At 32.9% G+C, this 18,156-nt stretch overlaps 1 protein-coding gene across 3 annotated transcripts in view; it reads left to right on the top strand.

The window, feature by feature from the left end:
- ZFR (zinc finger RNA binding protein) overlaps positions 1-18,156 on the top strand; it is a 74,096-nt gene that overhangs the window by 47,575 nt on the left and 8,365 nt on the right. For 2 of the 3 annotated variants that reach the window (XM_031443678.2, XM_031443675.2), the window contains 2 exons: positions 1,912-2,009; positions 2,874-2,969. In XM_031443678.2, the coding sequence (XP_031299538.1) occupies positions 1,912-2,009; positions 2,874-2,969 (194 nt within the window). The remainder of the gene's footprint in view (positions 1-1,911; positions 2,010-2,873; positions 2,970-18,156) is intronic. The other variant, XR_004133929.2, reaches the window with a different exon arrangement.

The following is an 18,156-nucleotide window of genomic DNA, read 5'->3' as shown; positions in this document are numbered from 1 at the left end:
AGAAATTTCCCACTTATAGCTCTTAATTCTTTTATAATTGCAATAGGTGTCTTGGCATCTTTGAATAAATTCTAAAGTTGTGAATGCTTGTGTAGAAAAATAAATTATTTCTTACATATTGGAGGAAATTAAAACGTTGTGAATTAATATTAGAAATTCAGAAACACTTTTTTTAGAAAGAGATTGCACATTGTCACCTATTTGCATTCTAGCTTTAGCAAATGATTAAAATAATAAGGGACATGGAAAGTGTTCTTCAGCATGTTCTGTAACCCTGCTTTAGGGAGTGGTTTTTTGTTGTTGTTTCTTTTTTCTTTTCTTTCTTCTTTAATAATTAGCTGTGCTTTCCTATGTTCTTTTCCTCTTCTCAGAATAGCCCATTTAGTTCAGTATATTTCTGGATTAAATAGTTGGTCTTGCAGGTTTTGAGATTATTTATTAATTTTTAAAAATTACTGACTTGATAGTTTCTTTTTAGTGCCCAGATTCCTCTTTCAGCGTTCATTTTCAGAATGCCACACAGTGTTCTTTGATTATCTGTAAATCTCCCTTCTAATACGTCTTCTGAAAATCTGTGCCATCTGATTATTTAAGGAGTAAGAACTAAGAATAGAAAGCCCAGACAAGGGATAGAATTCTTCATTGCTTTTAAAATATGCTTTTTTGTTTGTCATCTACTCAAAATAAGGATGAGTATCTTTTAAGATTTCTGAATGCTCATGTAAAAATGTATTATCAAATTAACTTGCCAAGAGTTACAATAGTACTCTTAAAATAAAATCATCTTTAATATTTTTTCATCATATATTTCTTCCCTCATATTCATTTGTTATCATCAGTGATTTATTAAATTATATCCTAAATGCCCCATAATTTTGGTGCTTTTTGTCCAGAAGACTGTTAAATTTAATAGATTACTTGCCTGGTATATAATTTTCCTATATATAGAAAATTTTTTAAAGTCACCAAGAGTTGTGAATTCGATTGACTTACTTAATAATTTGATTAGCAAATTTGATTAGGAATTTTTATACATGTGTTTAGATGAATATAAAACTGGCCCTCCAACTAATTTTATCAATGTAAACTACTTACCCTGATTTAGGTTCAGATTTTCTTAAATTTTATATAGCTCATTTATGTTTTAATACAGTAATCTGATTCAAGTTTTAAAGTCAGTTATAACCAATTTTAAAGAATCTACGTATTTATCATCAAATCATTCTGCTTACTGCATCTTTTCTATTTCTGTACTTACTCTGTTTAACCATGCTAGTTCCTATTGCCCCTTTCTACTTCATTCATTATTTTTCTCCAATTATTCTTTGAAATACTTTATGGGAATTTTGAATTCTAAAGGGCATTTTGTATTCCATTACAGCTAAAATTCTCTTGTGGAAGAGAAAGCTTTGAACTCTTCAAAATGCCTGTTTTTTGGCTCTTTTTTTTTTCTATGATTATTACTGCATTAATCATCCCATATTTATCATTAGTTCTTTGCTATATTAGCTCCAGAATAACCTATGATCATTTAAAATACTGAACAAACTCAGTAGGTTATTGTACATTCTCATTTATTAAAGTGGATTTTTGTGTTCCCTCTTGTCTTGTCTTGTGGTCTCCGTGCTGGTGCACTGTGTCCAGTATTCCTTCCTTTTGATTTTATTTTGGTGGGTAGGGTTTATATTTGCAGAAATTATTTATTACACCTCTAAATTAAAGAGTTTAATTCTCCTCTTGATCTTCATATTGGATTATGTAAATTTGTTGAAAATAACTCCCTGGGTACTTTAAAGTGCTGATAAACTCTCAAATGGCTCATGTGACACTGATGCTACTTTAAGGAAGTGTCTTGCTTACCTGGTCAAACACCCATTCCTCACTGCATTTTGCCAATTCAATCCATTTTAGATGTAACCTCGGGTATGGTGAAAGACCCACCGGACGTCTTGGACAGGCAAAAATGCCTTGACGCTCTGGCTGCTCTACGCCACGCTAAGTGGTTCCAGGTTCGGAACATCATTTTACTTTTCTCTTGTAGCCTTATGAGAGAGTAGTTCAGTACAACATGTTTAACTGTGTTTAAACATTTCAAAAGATTGCTCAAGCAATACTATTTAAATTAAATATCAGAAAATATGTTGACATAGAAAGCTGGGTATAAAGATCTGCATATTGCAGTTACTATTAATTTGACGATAAACTCAGGTTTGGGGGGTGTTTTGTAGTTCGGGTTTTTTTATTTTTATTTTTAGTGACTATATTTAAAGTTGACTTGTTTAGGAACATCACATGTTTTTGTATATATATTATATTCCATAAGGCTGCAGATAAACTTTGCTTTAAATAATGGAATATGTGTTTAAAGCTTTCTGTATAGTTTTAAGATTTTTCCCCCCTCTTTCTCTAAGTTAATAAGTGTAGGGAATGAAAGGTGAGGAAGCAGCTGTTTGGTTTAGTGACTTTGCAGTCATGCAAAGGCACAGAAGGGAAACCAAACAGATTTCCTTAACCTTTCAGTCCCTAGACAAACTTTTTAGCTCTTTACTTTTTCTTTTATTTCTGATGTAGGCAGACTTTTTTTTAAGTTTACTGTATTGAATGAACACAGGTCAAGGTTCACAGGGGATCAAGAACAATTATTCTTGTATAATCTGTTTACTTTGACCTAAAATATCAGCTTTTAAATACTAACCTTGGTATAAAATATTGCTGTAAATGGCAGCTCATTGAATCCAATTTTAACTGTGGTTATTTTGTTTTATTTTTATCTGAGCTTCCATTGAACAGTGGTATTTTAACTTTTTTTTTCATCAAGGGATATTTTCAGTATTTCTAAGATTAATTCAGTTGGTTTTTGTGTTGCTCTCAAGGCTAGAGCTAACGGTCTGCAGTCCTGTGTGATTATCATACGTATTCTCCGGGACCTCTGTCAGCGAGTTCCAACTTGGTCTGATTTTCCAAGCTGGGTGAGTAGTATGTAACTGAACAGTGTGAAAAATAAACATTAAGGAAATATTTCTACAGCTTTCTTACAGCCTCATCTTGCATTTAGTTATCAACTTCATTTTCATTTCCTAAACATAGTTTCTTTCCTCTTCTAGTGAAGCACTAGGGGGGTCTTAGAGTGTTTTAATTTTCTGAGACTTGCACTTCGTTTTCTTTTTGTATTTTTCTCTCCCCCAGCCCTTTTTTTTTAAACTCTTCTCACAATATTTATTACTTAAAAAAAATTGGTACAATTATACATAAAGGTACAAAGAAAACTAAAAATAATTACTAATCTCCCTATGTAAGGTTTTTTTTTGACTTTTTTTAAAATGTATAAGTTTAGGAATTTTAAAAATTCAGAAATATACATTCAAAAATGCATAAGTTTAGAAAATTCAAATAATGCAAAAAGGCAAAAAATAAGAAACAAAAGCCTTCTTATTTAAGGGCAAGTTATCTTGACGCAGTTTATGATTTCTTCCAGGAACAAAAATGCATGTGTATGCATCATGTATGTTCCTGTTTTTCATTTATGTACAAATATCCCTTTGATGTTGAGTTACTTTGGTTCCTAAATAGCAAGAATTCAGATAGAGAGGGATTCATTCAAAAATATAACTGAACCTACTGATTCTAGAGTTGTGTTAGGGAGAGTTGAATAGCCAGGGTTGTCTAATTCTTTTTTTAACACAGGAGTGTGTCATGCTGTTTACTCTGACATGATATTTGCTTCTTTGTTACGTTAGACGTATCAATCTTCTTAGTTTACTAAGTAATTTTGAATCAGGAATGGAAATTGAACTTTATCAGATAATTTTTCAAGGTTTATTGATGTGAATGTATAGTATTTCTTCTTCAAACTGTTGCATTTTGTGATTGCGTTTCTCTTAATAAAATACATCTTGGAGTGTTCGGAGAGCTGCATTAACTAAGTGGTGTTCCCTTTGTATGGATATGCCGTATTTTATTTAAATGGTGTCCATTTAATGGACAATTGGGTTGTTTGCAGTCTTTTGCTCACACATGCTTTTTTCTAGAGTTTTTTTCCCCCTAGTCAAATTATATTTTCTGCAAATGTGTGTATATACATAAGTTTATTTTTAATATGTAGCAAAGTTCCTGGAAGGATATATCCCAACTTAAGACAGTGGTTGTCTCTGAGGAGTGAAAGGAAGAGATGGTTAGGTTAGAGATCTGTAATGTTTGGGTTTTAGTAGGATAAAATATACATATATTACTTGTATAATTAGGAATAGATTTAAAAATCATAAATGGGCTAAAGATGGATCCAGTATATGTTTTTCCAGATCAGTTGCCAATTAATACCATTTTATTTAGTAGTGATATTTGTTCTCCCAACCCCCAGTTTGAAATGTCACCATTATCATAAACCAGTGATTCTCAACCAGTGTCAGTTTTGCCCTTCAGGGACATTTGGCAGTGTTTGAAGATATTTTCAGCTGTCAAAACTGTTCATCAGTAGCTCTAAGAATGAGAAACACTGTAATAATCCAAAGTTCCTTTTTTTGTGAGCCTGTTTCTGCAGTCTTCATTCCTCAGTCTTTGTTCTTCTCTAGTGCTAAAACTCTTTTAATTATTAAAACTTCATAGTGTGTTTCAAAATGCTGATTGTCCTCTTCATCACATTTCTCCCTTTCCATTCTGTGCCGCTCACTATAAACACGATGTTACAGAGAAGAATTTTTTTTGGATTTTCTTATATGTTTCTTTTTCAAGTTAAATGAACTTGATAACCATTTTGTTCAGTTTCTCTAACGTTCTCTTGATGATTTTTAAGTAGTAGTGCATTGAATTAATAGATAATTTGTGGACTGTCATCACTTGTATAATACTGACTCTTTAGCTAAGAGTATGGGATATCCTATTTATTGGAATTAATTGTATGTGCTTATTTAGTTTTGAATAGGTTCTGTTTTGTTTATGTTTTGTTGATGATAGTTTGAACCTAAGTATGTATCTTTCAGAGTTTTTTAAATTCCATTTTCTGGTTATTATATATAGTAAATACATTAAATTTTGTAGCCCACCACCTGACTTCACTCCTTTATTTGTACCAGTTTTTTTCATGTGATTCTTCTGGGTTTTCTAGTCTTAGAGCCACATCTGCAAATGATATTTTGCCTCCTTTCCAATATTTTGCCTTTCTCTTCTCTAATTTAATTGATTCTTCTACAATAAATGTATAATAAAAGAAACAATACTTTACATGCATGTTATATTCTGACTGCATTGAAATTACTTCTAGTATGTAAAGTATATTAAGTATGGTGGGTAAAAAAAAGCCTTTTATTTGAGATATTTACTTCTTTGTAATGTTAGAAGTATCATTCTTCTCTTAGTTACTAAGTTTAGACCAGAAATGAAAATTGAATTTTATCAGATAATTTTTCAAGGTTTATTGACATGAGTATATAGTTTTTCTTCAACCTGTTTATACTCTACATTTACAAATAGATTTCCTCATATTGAGCTACCTTTCATTCTAGAGATGATTCTCATATATATAAGGATAATCTTAATGAACTGGTAGTCTATTTAGGAATTTTGCAGTGACATAAAACAAATTTTTGTAGTTTTATTTTTGTCCTCTGTGAATCAATAGCGTGTGCACTTTGTAAAAATAATTTTGAAGCTTTCTTTCTCTAAACTCTGAAACCATTTTTAGTAACATCAAAACTATCTGTTTTTTGATAATTTATTAAATTCATGTAACATCATCAGTTCCCAGTCCCTTTTAAAGGGGGTAGCTCTTTCTTAGTTTCTTTTATTGTGATTAATTGTTTGTTTAATTTTTCTTTCCCCTGGGATTGATTTTGGGAACTTATCTTTTCCCAGAAAAATCAACCAATTCAGCCAGATACTTAGATTTTTATTTAATACAAGTTTTTCTCTCTTAGGGTCTTTTAAATACCCACTTCTTTTGCTTTTAATTCTTTAATTGATTGAATAAACTAGCCAATAATAGCAGTTGCCATATAGGAGCAAAATGACATAGGGGTGTTTCAGTATTTATTTATGATCAGAGTTCACTGAATTATTAATAGGTTTTAAATGTAAAAATTTATGGATGTTATATAACTTTAAATTTTTTAAGTGTATAAAAATATAAGCATTGTACATTATTATTCTACTTCCTTCTTCCTTCAACTTCAGTTCCTTCAGCCAAGGTGCCCTTGAGGATATTTCTGTTGTAGTAAGTGTAAGCATCAGTGCTTTTTTGAGAATGGGCTCTCAGGCCACTGCTGGCAAATCTTGGAGTCTGGAGATCCAGCAATGCAGATGGCCTTGCTCTGCCCTGTACCTTACATTTCCTCTTTATCAGAGAGAGCCATCAACTTCAAGGGGCACTCTCTCCTCTGAGGGTGCAGAACTCTAAGAACTGAGTGGAAAAGAGGAGGATGTACAGGTAAAAGGAATTGGAGGAGCATAGGCCATAGCAGGGTAATGATGGGAGAATCAAGGAGGGCAAAGCTGCTGGCCAGTCTTTGAAATCATGTACATGTAACATAAAATACACCAGTATTTTGATAGCTTAAAGCACACCAAAATGTCAGTTTTTTGACATTTAAAAATCTCTGTTAGTATTTTATTCTTTAGTCAGTGGTTTATTTCATCTCCTCCCAACCCCTACTGCCAAGAGCCAGCTCCTTGAATTTAGCTACCAGATCTACTAACTTTATATTTTCATTGGGTTTATTTTCGTTCTTTTACAAACTTCTTGAATTGTACACTTGTTTCATTCACTCTTTAATTATATAGAGATTTTAAAGCTGTAATTTAAGGCTGGACACAGGTTTTTGGCTATACATGTAGTATTTCCTCTTTATTTTCTGTGCAATCTGAAACTCATTTTAATGTTATCTTTAAGCCAAGAGTAGTTTTGAGGGAATCTTTAAATTCTACGTGACTGGAGAAGGGTTGCTTTTGTTTTTGTAAATAACTTCTACTTTTTGTAGCATGTAATCCAATAAATATATTCCACTATTTGTAATTTTTGGAATTCAAAGTTTTCTTTGTGGTTTAATATGTACAACTAAAACTATGAGCAAAATATGTTCTCAACGAGGTACGTATATATATAGCATGTAATATATACCTCTTCAACTTCATCATTTTGTTCATATCTCCCATTTCCTTTTTTTTTAACTTTTTTTAATTCAGTTATTGTCATTTTACAATGTTGTGTCAAATTCCAGCATAGAGAACATTTTTTCAGTTATACGTGAACATACATACATTCATTGTCACATTCTCTTTTGCTGTGAGCCACCATAAGATCCTGTATGTATTTCCCTGTGCTACACAGTACAATCTTGTTTATCTATTCTACATTTTGAAATCCCATTCCCACCCCCACCCCCCCATCCCCCTGGCAACCACAAGTTTGTATTCTATGTCTATGAGTCTGTTTCTGTTTTGTATTTATGGCTTTTTGTTTTTTGTTTTTTAGATTCTGCATATGAGTGATCTCATAGGGTATTTTTCTTTTCTTTCTGGCTTACTTCACTTAGAATGACATTCTCCAGTAACATCCATGTTGCTGCAAATGGCGTTATGTTCTCGGTTTTTATGGCTGAATAGTATTCCATTGTGTAAATATACCACATCTTCTTTATCCAGTCATCTGTTGATGGACATTTAGGCTGTTTCCATGTCTTGGCTATTGTAAATAGTGCTGCTATGAACATCGGGGTGCAGGTGTCATCCTGAAGTAGGGTTCCTTCTGAATATATGCCCAGGAGTGGGATTCCTGGGTCATATGGTAAGTCTATTCCTAGTCTTTTGAGGAATCTCCATACTGTTTTCCGCAGTGGCTGCACCAAACTGCATTCCCACCAGCAGTGGAGGGTTTCCTTTTCTCCACAGCCTCTCCAGCATTTGTCATTTGTGGACTTTTGAATGATGGCCATTCTGACTTGTGTGAGGTGATACCTCATTGTAGTTTTAACTTGCATTTCTCTAATAATTAGTGATATTGAGCATTTTTTCATGTGCCTATTGATATTTGTATTTCTTCCTTGGAGAATTGCTTGTTTAGGTCTTCTGCCCGTTTTTTGGATTGGGTGTATTTTTTTCTTATTAAGTCATATGAGCTGCTTATATATTCTGGAGATCAAGCCTTTGTCAGTTTCATTTGCAAAACTTTTCTCCCATTCTGTAGGTTGTCTTTTTGTTTTACTTATGATTTCCTTTGCTGTGCAGAAGGTTGTAAGTTTAATTAGGTCCCATTTGTTTATTCTTGCTTTTATTTCTATTTCTTGGGTAGACTGCCCTAGGAGAACATTTTTGAGATGTATGTCAGATAATGTTTTGCCTATATTTTCTTCTAGGAGGTTTATTGTATCTTGTCTTATGTTTAAGTCTTTGATCCATTTTGAGTTGATTTTTGTGTATGGTGTAAGGGAGTGTTCTAGCTTCATTGCTTTACATGTTGCTGTCCAGTTTTCCCAACACCATTTGCTGAAGAGACTGTCTTTATTCCACTGTATATTCTTTTTTGGGGGGGTGGGTAACTAGGTTTATTTATTTTTAGAGGAGGTACTGGGGATTGAACCCAGGACCCCGCGCATGCCAAGCATGCACTCTACCACTTGAGCTATACCCTCCCCTCCACTGTATATTCTTGCCTCCTTTGTCGAAGATTAGTTGACCAACAGTTTGTGGGTTCATTTCTGGGCTCTCTATTCTGTTCCATTGGTCCATATGTCTGGTTTTGTACCAATACCATGCTGTCTTGATGACTGTAGTATTGTCTGAAGTCTGGGAGAGTTATTCCTCCAGCCTCTTTCTTTCTCTTCAGTAATGCTTTGGCAATTCTAGGTCTTTTGTGGTTCCATATAAATTTTATTATGATTTTGTTCTAGTTCTATGAAATATGTCCTGGGTAATTTGATAAGGATTGCATTAAATCTATAGATTGCCTTGGGCAGTATGACCATTTTAACAGTATTGGTTCTTCCAATCCAAGAGCATGAGGTATCTTTCCATTTTTTTAAGTCTTCTTTAATTTCCTTAATCAGTGTTTTATAGTTTTCCGTGTATAAGTCTTTTACCTCCTCAGTTAGATTTATTCCTAGGTATTTTATTACTTTGGGTGCTATTTTAAAGGGAATTGTTTCTTTGCTTTCTTTTTCTGTTGATTCGTCGTTAGTGTAAAGAAATGCAACTGATTTTTGAATGTTAATCTTGTAACCTGCTACCTTGCTGAATTCTTCGATCAGCTCTAGTAGTTTTTGTGTGGACCTTTTAGGGTTTTCTATATATAGTAACATGTTATCAGCATATAGTGACACTTTTACCTCTTCTTTTCCAGTTTGGATCCCTTTTATTTCTGTCTCTTGCCTGACTGCTGTGGCTAGGACTTCCAAGACTGTGTTGAATAGGAATGGTGATAGTGGGCAGCCTTGTCTTGTCCCAGATTTTAGTGGGAAGCTTTTGAGTTTTTCACCGTTGAGTACTATGCCGGCTGTAGGTTTGTCATATATAGCTTTTATTATGTTGAGATATGTTCCTTCTATACCCACTTTGGTGAGAGTTTTTATCATAAATGGGTGTTGAGTTTTATCAAAAGCTTTTTCTGCATCTATTGAGATGATCATGTGGTTTTTGTCCTTTCTCTTGTTGATGTGATGTACACATTGATTTGCGTATATTGAATCATCCTTGTGTCCCTGGGATGAACCCCACTTCATCATGATGTATAATCTTTTTTATGTGCTGTTGGATTCTATTTGCTAGTATTTTGGTAAGGATTTTTGCATCTCTGTTCATCAGTGATAATGGTCTGTAATTCTCTTTTTTGGTGGTGTCTTTGCCTGGTTTTGGTATCAGGGTGATGGTAGTTTCATAGAATGAGTTTGGGAGTATTCCCTCTTTTTCAGTCCTCTGGAAGAGTTTGAGAAGGACTGGTATGAGTTCTTTGTATGTTTGGTAGAATTCCCCAGTGAAGCTGTCCGGTCCTGGACTTTTATTTGTAGGGAGGTTTTAAATTGCTATTTCTATTTCATTTCTAGTGATCGGTTTGTTCAAGTGGTCAGTTTCTTCTTTATTCAGTCTTGGTGGACTGTATGTTTCTAGAAACTTGTCCATCTCCTCTAGGTTATCCATTTTGGTTCCATATAGTTTTTCATAATATTCTCATATGATATTCTGTATTTCTATGTTACTTGTTGTGATTTCTCCATTTTCCTTTCTTATTTTGCTTATTTGTGCTGTCTCTTTTTTCTTTGTGAGTTTGGCCAGAGGTTTGTCGATTTTATTTACTCTTTCAAAATTCCAGCTTTTGGTTTGATTGATTTTTTTCTGTTGTTTTTTAAACCTCTATTTTATTTCCTCCCTGATCTTTATTATTTCCTTCCTTCTGCTGACTTTTGAGTGTTTTTGCTCTTTTTCTAGTTCTTTTAGCTGGTGGGTTAGATTGTTTATTTGAGATTGTTCTTCTTTTTTTGAGAAAGGCCTGTATCGCTATAAACCTCCCTCTTAGCACTGCCTTTGGTGCATCCCATAAGTTTTGTGTGATTGTGTTTTCATTTTCATTTGTCTGAAGATATTTTTTAATTTCAACTTTGATTTCATCATTGACCCATTGGGGTTTTTTTAATAGCATGTTGTTTAATCTCCATGCTTACCTTTTTTTCTCCTTTGTTTCTCTGTAGTTGATTTCTAGTTTCATAGCATTGTGGTCAGTAAATGCGCTTGAAATACTTCCTATCTTCTTAAAATTGTTGAGGCTTTTTTTGTGCCCAAGTACATGATCAATCCTAGAAAATGTTCCATGTGCACTTGAAAAGAATGTATATCCTATTTTTGGGGTGTGTAATGCTCTGAAAATATCCACCAAATCTAATTTTTCTATTGTATCATTTAATTTCTCTGTTGTCTTGTTTATTTTCTGTCTGGAAGATCTGTCTAGTGATGTTAATGTGATGTTAAAATCTCCAACAATGATTGTATTCCCATCAATTTCCCCTTTATCTCTGTTAGTAGTTGTTTTATGTACTTAGGTGCTCCTATATTGGGTGCATTTATATTGATTATAATATCCTCATCTTGTATTATTCCTTTAATCATTATAAAATGTCCTTCTTTATCTTTCTTTATGGCCCTTGTTTTAAAATCTGTTTTGTCTGAAATCAGTACTGCTACACCTGCTTTTTTGGCTTTTCCATTTGCATGGAATATCTTTTTCCATCCTTTCACTCTCAATCTATATGTGTCCTTCTCCCTAAAGTGGGTCTCTTGTATGCAGCATATTGAAGGTTCTTGCTTTATTATCCAGTCTGCCACTCTGTGTCTTTTGACTGGAGCATTTAGTCCATTAACATTTACAGTAATTAATGATAGATGAGTGTTTATTGCCATTTTGAACTTATTATTGCAGTTGATTTGGTATTTCCTCTTTGGTCCTTTCTTCTTCTTTTTGTGGTTTGGTAATTTTCCTTTGTATTATCTTGGATTGTATTTACTTTTTGTGACTCACTTGTAAGTTTTTGGCTTGTGATTCCCTATTTTGTAAGTCTATTAACCTATTACTATAACTGTTTGTACTAAACAGATAGTAATATAATCTCAAACCCATCCTACTGAGAACAAAAAATTTAAAAAAGAAAGAAAAAAATACTATTTTCTTGCTTCCTTCTCACACTCTTAATGATTTAGATGTCTTCTTTTACAATTTTTTGTTTTATGAGTTTCTCATTTTTGTAGCATCCTGCTTCTTTTCTATTTATAGTAGACCTGTCAATATTTCTTTTAGCATGGGTTTAGTGTTGCTAAACTCTTTTAGTTTTTGCTTGTCTGTGAAGTTCTTTATCTCTCCTTCTATTCTAAAGGATAGCCTTGCTGGATAGAGTGTCCTAGGCTGCATCTTTTTTTCATTCAGGACTTTGAATTCCCATTTCCTTTCTTTACATATGTTTTGTCTACTTCATCTGTCCATGAACTGACAAAGATGAATTAAATAAAATCTATTTCTGTTGTGTTTTCTACAGATAGTGCTTTACTGTTTTGTTGCAGTAATGTTTTGGACATAAATACTTAGTATAGTTATGTTATTGTGAATTTGAACCCTGTGTCATTGTAAAGGGCATTTAATTAACATTTCTGCCATTAGTTAACATCTTGCCCATTTCTTAGTATCAAAACTCTAGCTTTTTTTAAAAAAAATTAAAACTGACATACAATATTTCTTTCAGGTATACATAGAGTATTTCTTTCTTGTACACCTGAAAAGATTTTACAATTCAGTATTTTTATACATTATGAAATGGTTATTGCAATAAGACCAGTTGCCATCTGTTACCATATGAAGTTATTACAATATTATGTACTATGTTCCCCTGTGTGCACTTAGATCCCTATGAGTTATTTGTCTTTTAGCTAGAAGTTTATACCTCTAAATCCCTTTCACTTATTTTATCTGGACCCCCACCCTCCTAAAATGTGGCTTTTTTTGTTAGCATTTGTCTGATACGATTCTGTTTGTTTCCTTTATTTTCTTCTGTCCTTTACCGTAATTCTTATCCTTTTCTTGTTCTTTGTTGTGTGTGTGTGTTTCTTCTGGTTATTTAGATAATTGGTGTTGCCCTTATAGTTCGATGTGGTATTTGCATTCATCTATTTCTTTAATAATTTTAGATAACATCTATTAACCTGTCATCTATAAAAGCTGAGAAAATTACCACTTCCTTCCTCCACCCCAATCCTGTTTTGAGATTTTTGTTATATTTTCTTTTGTTTCATTCATTTCTTTAAGTAATGTATTTAAACCTGTTTCTTGATTTATTTGTCTTACTCAGTATATACTGATTCTACTGAAGACAAGGAAATTTACACCTAATGCTTTTTTTTAAACTTTAAAAGTGTAAAAATAACTACACTTACCTTCTTTAGTCATATCCCTTTGGTTGTTTAATATTTTGTATTTAAAATGTTTCAGTGCCAACTAGCAGGTCTTTTTCTGGGGATGCTTCTTTTCATTTTTTGATTGCGTTTTATCATCAAATAGTTTTTAATCAAAATGTGTTGTAAGTTTTTTAAAATTTCTTTCATGTTTGAAAATCTTTGCCAATTACCATTATTTTATTGAGAAAATACGTTGTAAGTTCCTCCATTTATTGGTGTTGCTCCATTATTTTCCAGCATTGAGTATTACTAAATCTAAGTCTGGCCTAATATTTTGCCTTTACTTTTTCTTACAGGCTGCTAAAAGAATTCTTTCTTTAATCTTGAATTTCAGTAACTTAGCCAAATTATGTCTTGGAATCTGTTATTTAATAACAGCATTTCATTGAAATTTATGTCCTTTTGTCCTACAGATTCAATCTTTCTTTCAGTTGGGGGGGAAACAGTCTCCTGTTATATCTGGTTAATATGATTCTCTATTTTCAGGGACACCAGTTCTTCTATTGGATTGCCTTTGTCCTACACGTCTGTTATGTTTGTGATTATTTTCATCTTTGTTCTAATTTCTCATGTGTCTCTTTGACAGTAGCTTAGTCTTCAGCTATATCCTAATCTCTGCTATTTATGGCTCATTTATTTGTTCTATAATAATGTTATTTTGCATTTCAGTTTGCTTTATTAGTTTTGTGGTCTTCCTTTTCATCTCAACTTTGAGCTCTTAATTTTATTGGCTTTTTGTATTTATCAAGTGCTCTTATAACATAGAACATTAGGGGATATTCATTCCCTTAAATTAAGAGTCTTTCAGAGTAAATTTTTTTAATAGACATTATTTTTTAAAGCAATTATTGGTTCGCAGCAAAATTGAGCAGGAAGTACAGAGTTCTCATATACTTTGCCCCTACACATGCATAGCCTCCCGCCAACATTCTGCACTAGAGCTACACATTTGTTACACACAATAACAAATTGTCAAAGTCCACAGAGAATAGAGTTTTCATTTCAATTTTTCATGCTGTGTTCTACCCAAATGTGAAGATGCCATGCCTGGTTTTAATTTTTTTCATCTCGTTAGTGCTTAGCATTGTAGTTTCATTGCAGAATCAGCCTTCTATGCCGAGACATCCAAATAAGATTTGTCTTTGAATTTGTCCACACCTTTTTAAATATCTTTTCTTTTTCTTCCTCCATCAGCTCTGCTTTGAGGATTATTTATGAAAAGGAGTAGGGTTTGTCTGTTTGCAGCCTTATTACAGACATGGGCTTTCTCTCTCCTAGTCCTGATTGAGTGTGCCATCACAGTCTGTGAGGAGGATTCCATTGGCATACCTTCAGGCTTCAGGTTGCAAATGCAGATTAGGCTCACAGAGCCTTTGCTTATGCAGAAACTGCTCTGTTTCCTGAGCCTATTCACTATCTCCTTTCAAGAACAGCTTCTGTTTCCCTGACCTAACAGAGGGTATTGGGTATGTAAAGCCACTTTGGGACACCTGTGTTTAGAGTTCACAGCCATCTTTGATACTAATTTTTCCCTACCTGTTACTCTTTTGGATGACCTTACCTTACTTATTTTTTCTTTTATCTACATGTTGATCAAATGCCTATTTTATTATTAGAGATGATTAGATATGGATAATTACTATTCTTCTGCTCTTCCTTCCTTGTCTTCCACAAAGAGTTTTCAAGATGGTAAGTTCTATTAACTTTTCCTTTCTCTGGTTGGATGGAAAGTGGTCAGAAGAGGATCTTACGGTTAGAAAATTTTTTCGCTAAACTAATCCCTTCCTCATTCTTTTATTAGAGAGCCAAATTAGGAGCAATAGAAATGTTCTCTCTTCCATTGGCCTTTTATACTGTTTAGTTGAAGCTGTTATTTTTTTTTTGCTTGGGTGGCATTAATGTGCATCATTACATATTTCTTAATCATAATCAGGTTTTGGGGTTAAGAGATCTTGAGATTTGGCTTTGTGCTATCACCTTAAGCAGAATAACTTTTCTTCTTGATTTTCGTAAAAGAAATTTGAAATTCTTATGAACTTAATTTTTTTAATTTATTTATTTTTTGTGGGAGGAGGTAATTAGATCTATTTATTTACTTTAATGGAGGAATTAGAGATTGAACCCAGGACCTTGTACATGCTAAGCAAGCAGTCTGCCACTGAGCTATACCTCCCCCCCTTCTTATGAACTTTATTATCTTCCAATATATTTAGTATTCAGATTACTTACTTGAATAAGTCTTCAGTAACACCTGCATGTAGGCTTTTCCTTTACCACTGCAATAAGTGCTGCTAATGATACTCTGCATTCAAATTAGTTCTGCTTTTGTCCTGAATCTGTGGTGATGAAGTAAAGAAAATAGAGGTTAAAATCTCTTGTAAGATTGGTTTGACATCAGAATTGCTGATGTAGAATCTACACTTCCTTTAGAATGGTATACCTTCTATAAATTACAAAAAGGCATATAGTTAATTTTTTAATGTTTATTATATATTTTATTTCTAAACAGTGTATATTAGGCTGAGGAATATTTTATAAAAGAGAATGATCTGTTATAGCCAGGATGAACCTCTAAAGCATTATGCTAATTTAAGGAAGCCAGACACAAAAGGTCATGCATTATACGATTGCATTTGTATGAAATATCCAGAATAGACAAATCCATACAAACAGAGTGTACATTGGTGGTTGCTAGAGACTTAGGGGAAGGAGGGACTGAGGAAATGAGGAGAAACGTTTAATGGGCCAGAGGGTTTATTTTGGAGTGATCGAAATGTTTTGAACTAGATCTAGGTGGTGTTATACAACATAGTAAATATACTAAATGCACTGGATTGTTTAGCTTTAAAATAGTTATTTTATGTGCATTTTATCTCACTTAAAAAAAAAATCTGTCAAATGTGAAGAGAAAATCCCCAAAAAAGAGGCTGAGAAAACTGCCATAAATGTATATAAGTGTACTCTGCGCAAATATCAGTTAAAATATATGATTCAGCATTTCTTTCCACATACTTTATGGATTTTTCAGGAGTATAAGTTAATTAGATTTTAGTGATGGTGGCTTGTAGTAAGAGAGCTCCTGTCAGTTTTAGAACCAATGAAGAGGTTTTAACTGATAGGACACAGACATCACAGGGCAAAGAACTAACATTCTTTTAGCTTGCAGAAGAATTAGCAGATGATATTTGGACTGTATCATTTCACTCAATTTAGCTCAAAGATGATAACTTAGCACTTAGCTGTTCCATAACAAAAACCATGCACTGAAGTACATAAACACCCTCAAATCACCAGAAGCTGTGAGTAAACTTTTTTTAAAGAAGACATGACAGTTTTTATTAAGAATTGATGAGTATGAAGTATTCAAATATAAGTACAAAAATGTAACATCCTACTCATGGACTTAGGAATGAGAAGTCTATCATGCACATAAAGATTAAAATTGGTTAGTATATGTAAAGGCTTAGAACAGTGCTTAGTATATATAATAAACAGTAAGTTGGCTACAATGGTAAAGAGGATAACTGCAACTATTAACAGTTAGTTAGCCAGACTTCCTGGTCTTAGATATTTAGATTGTTTCCAGCCCATTAACAGACAAACAGCCACACTGAACACTTTTTGTGGTTTCATTAAGTGTAATAGTCCTATTGTAAGTCTTAAGTACTGACATTGCTGAGTTCATTAGTAAGTGCCTTTGAACTTGCCAATTGTGGGATTTTTTTTTTTTTTTTAAGATTTTGCATGTTTACACTCCCACTAAGTGAAAGTATCTGTGTTACCAGTCTCCTGAGGGTTTTTTTGGGGGGAGGGGGGTTAGTTTTTTGTTTTTTTGTTTTTTGTTTTTTGTTTTTGTTTTTTTCCTAAACATGGCCTTTTACCTGTACCAGAATTAGAAACTAACATCCAAGGAAACTAGTTAATGTTACCTGTCTGGATCATTCATTGTAAAGGATATTTATTGGAACAGAGTTGTAGTTTAAAAAAAAACAAAAACTAGGTTTGCATTAAAAGTCAGTTAGACCTGACTGATTCAAATCCTAGCCCTCTTTTAAAGTTTTTTGTTTGTTTAATCTTTAGAATTGTGGTATAATGGCATCTAGTTTGGACAAATTAAATGAAACCATGCATTTAAAGTGTTGAGCATGGTGCCTACTAGTTAGTAAGTGTTGTTCTTATTGCCACTATTAAAGATAAGAAGGAAAAGTAATACCTCATGAGTGTTTTTTAAAGCAAATGTTACATAGGTTTCACATCATTTTATATTTAAGAGAACATTTCTCTTTTAATAACACTAGCCACCAAGATCCTTTACAATAAAGCCTAAATATAATTTCCCTAATTTGATTCTGTTCATCTTTGATGTTGCCCTTTTACTTTTGAATGCATACATTTCAGAGTTTATAAACCTCATATATTCTACTTTTGTTGATTTCTTAACTATAGGCATCTCCTTAGAGAACAACCATGTTCCATAGAAAATTAATATTTTTAAATTCCTTGCTCCACAGCAGATGATCTCAGAAGGCAGATAATTGACTTAGTTTTATTATGTGATTTAATATATAGACCTTTTGTGTTCCATAAATAATTCCATTTCTTTCTTGGTTTTAGTTAGTTTCTACCTTATTATGCAAGTGTAAATCGCAAATTCCCACTTCTGAGGTCAATTAGTAAGCAGACTTTGAAAAAGCTTTGAATTAACTTGAAACACATTTTATATCTTGATATACCTATATTATAGCTGATTATCTGATACTTATTTTTCTCCAACAGTTTCTAAAAGGATTTATAAATTTGAGATATTTTTGGAAAGTTGCTTAAGACTTGATCAATTTTGTATTTTAGTAGGTTGCTAATTATAACCCGTGATTTCTTCTAATCAGCAGGATTATTTTCACATTCCTTCTAAAAATACTGTTTCATAAATATTTGTTGAGTGTTTTCTATGTGCTGGCCACTAATGCTGGGCAAAGGGGTTCAAAATAAATGACATTTGACAATCTTTATCTTCAAAGATTTCAGTCTTTTGGTGAGGGGAGCATAGAACTCAGTGGTAGAGCTCACACTTAGCATGCAGTCCCCAGTACCTCCATTAAAATAAATAAATAAACCTAATTATCTCCCCCTCAAAAATAAAAAAAAAAACCCAAAACAAATTTTTAAAAAAGATTTCAGTCTTTTGGACATCTTGAAATAATACTTGTCTGGAAAGGAGAGAGATTACATATTCATAGAATT

Source organism: Camelus dromedarius, chromosome 3 (genome assembly GCF_036321535.1).
Source record: "Camelus dromedarius isolate mCamDro1 chromosome 3, mCamDro1.pat, whole genome shotgun sequence".
Classification (NCBI taxonomy): domain Eukaryota; kingdom Metazoa; phylum Chordata; class Mammalia; order Artiodactyla; family Camelidae; genus Camelus; species Camelus dromedarius.
This window is presented reverse-complemented; position numbering and strand designations above follow the sequence as displayed.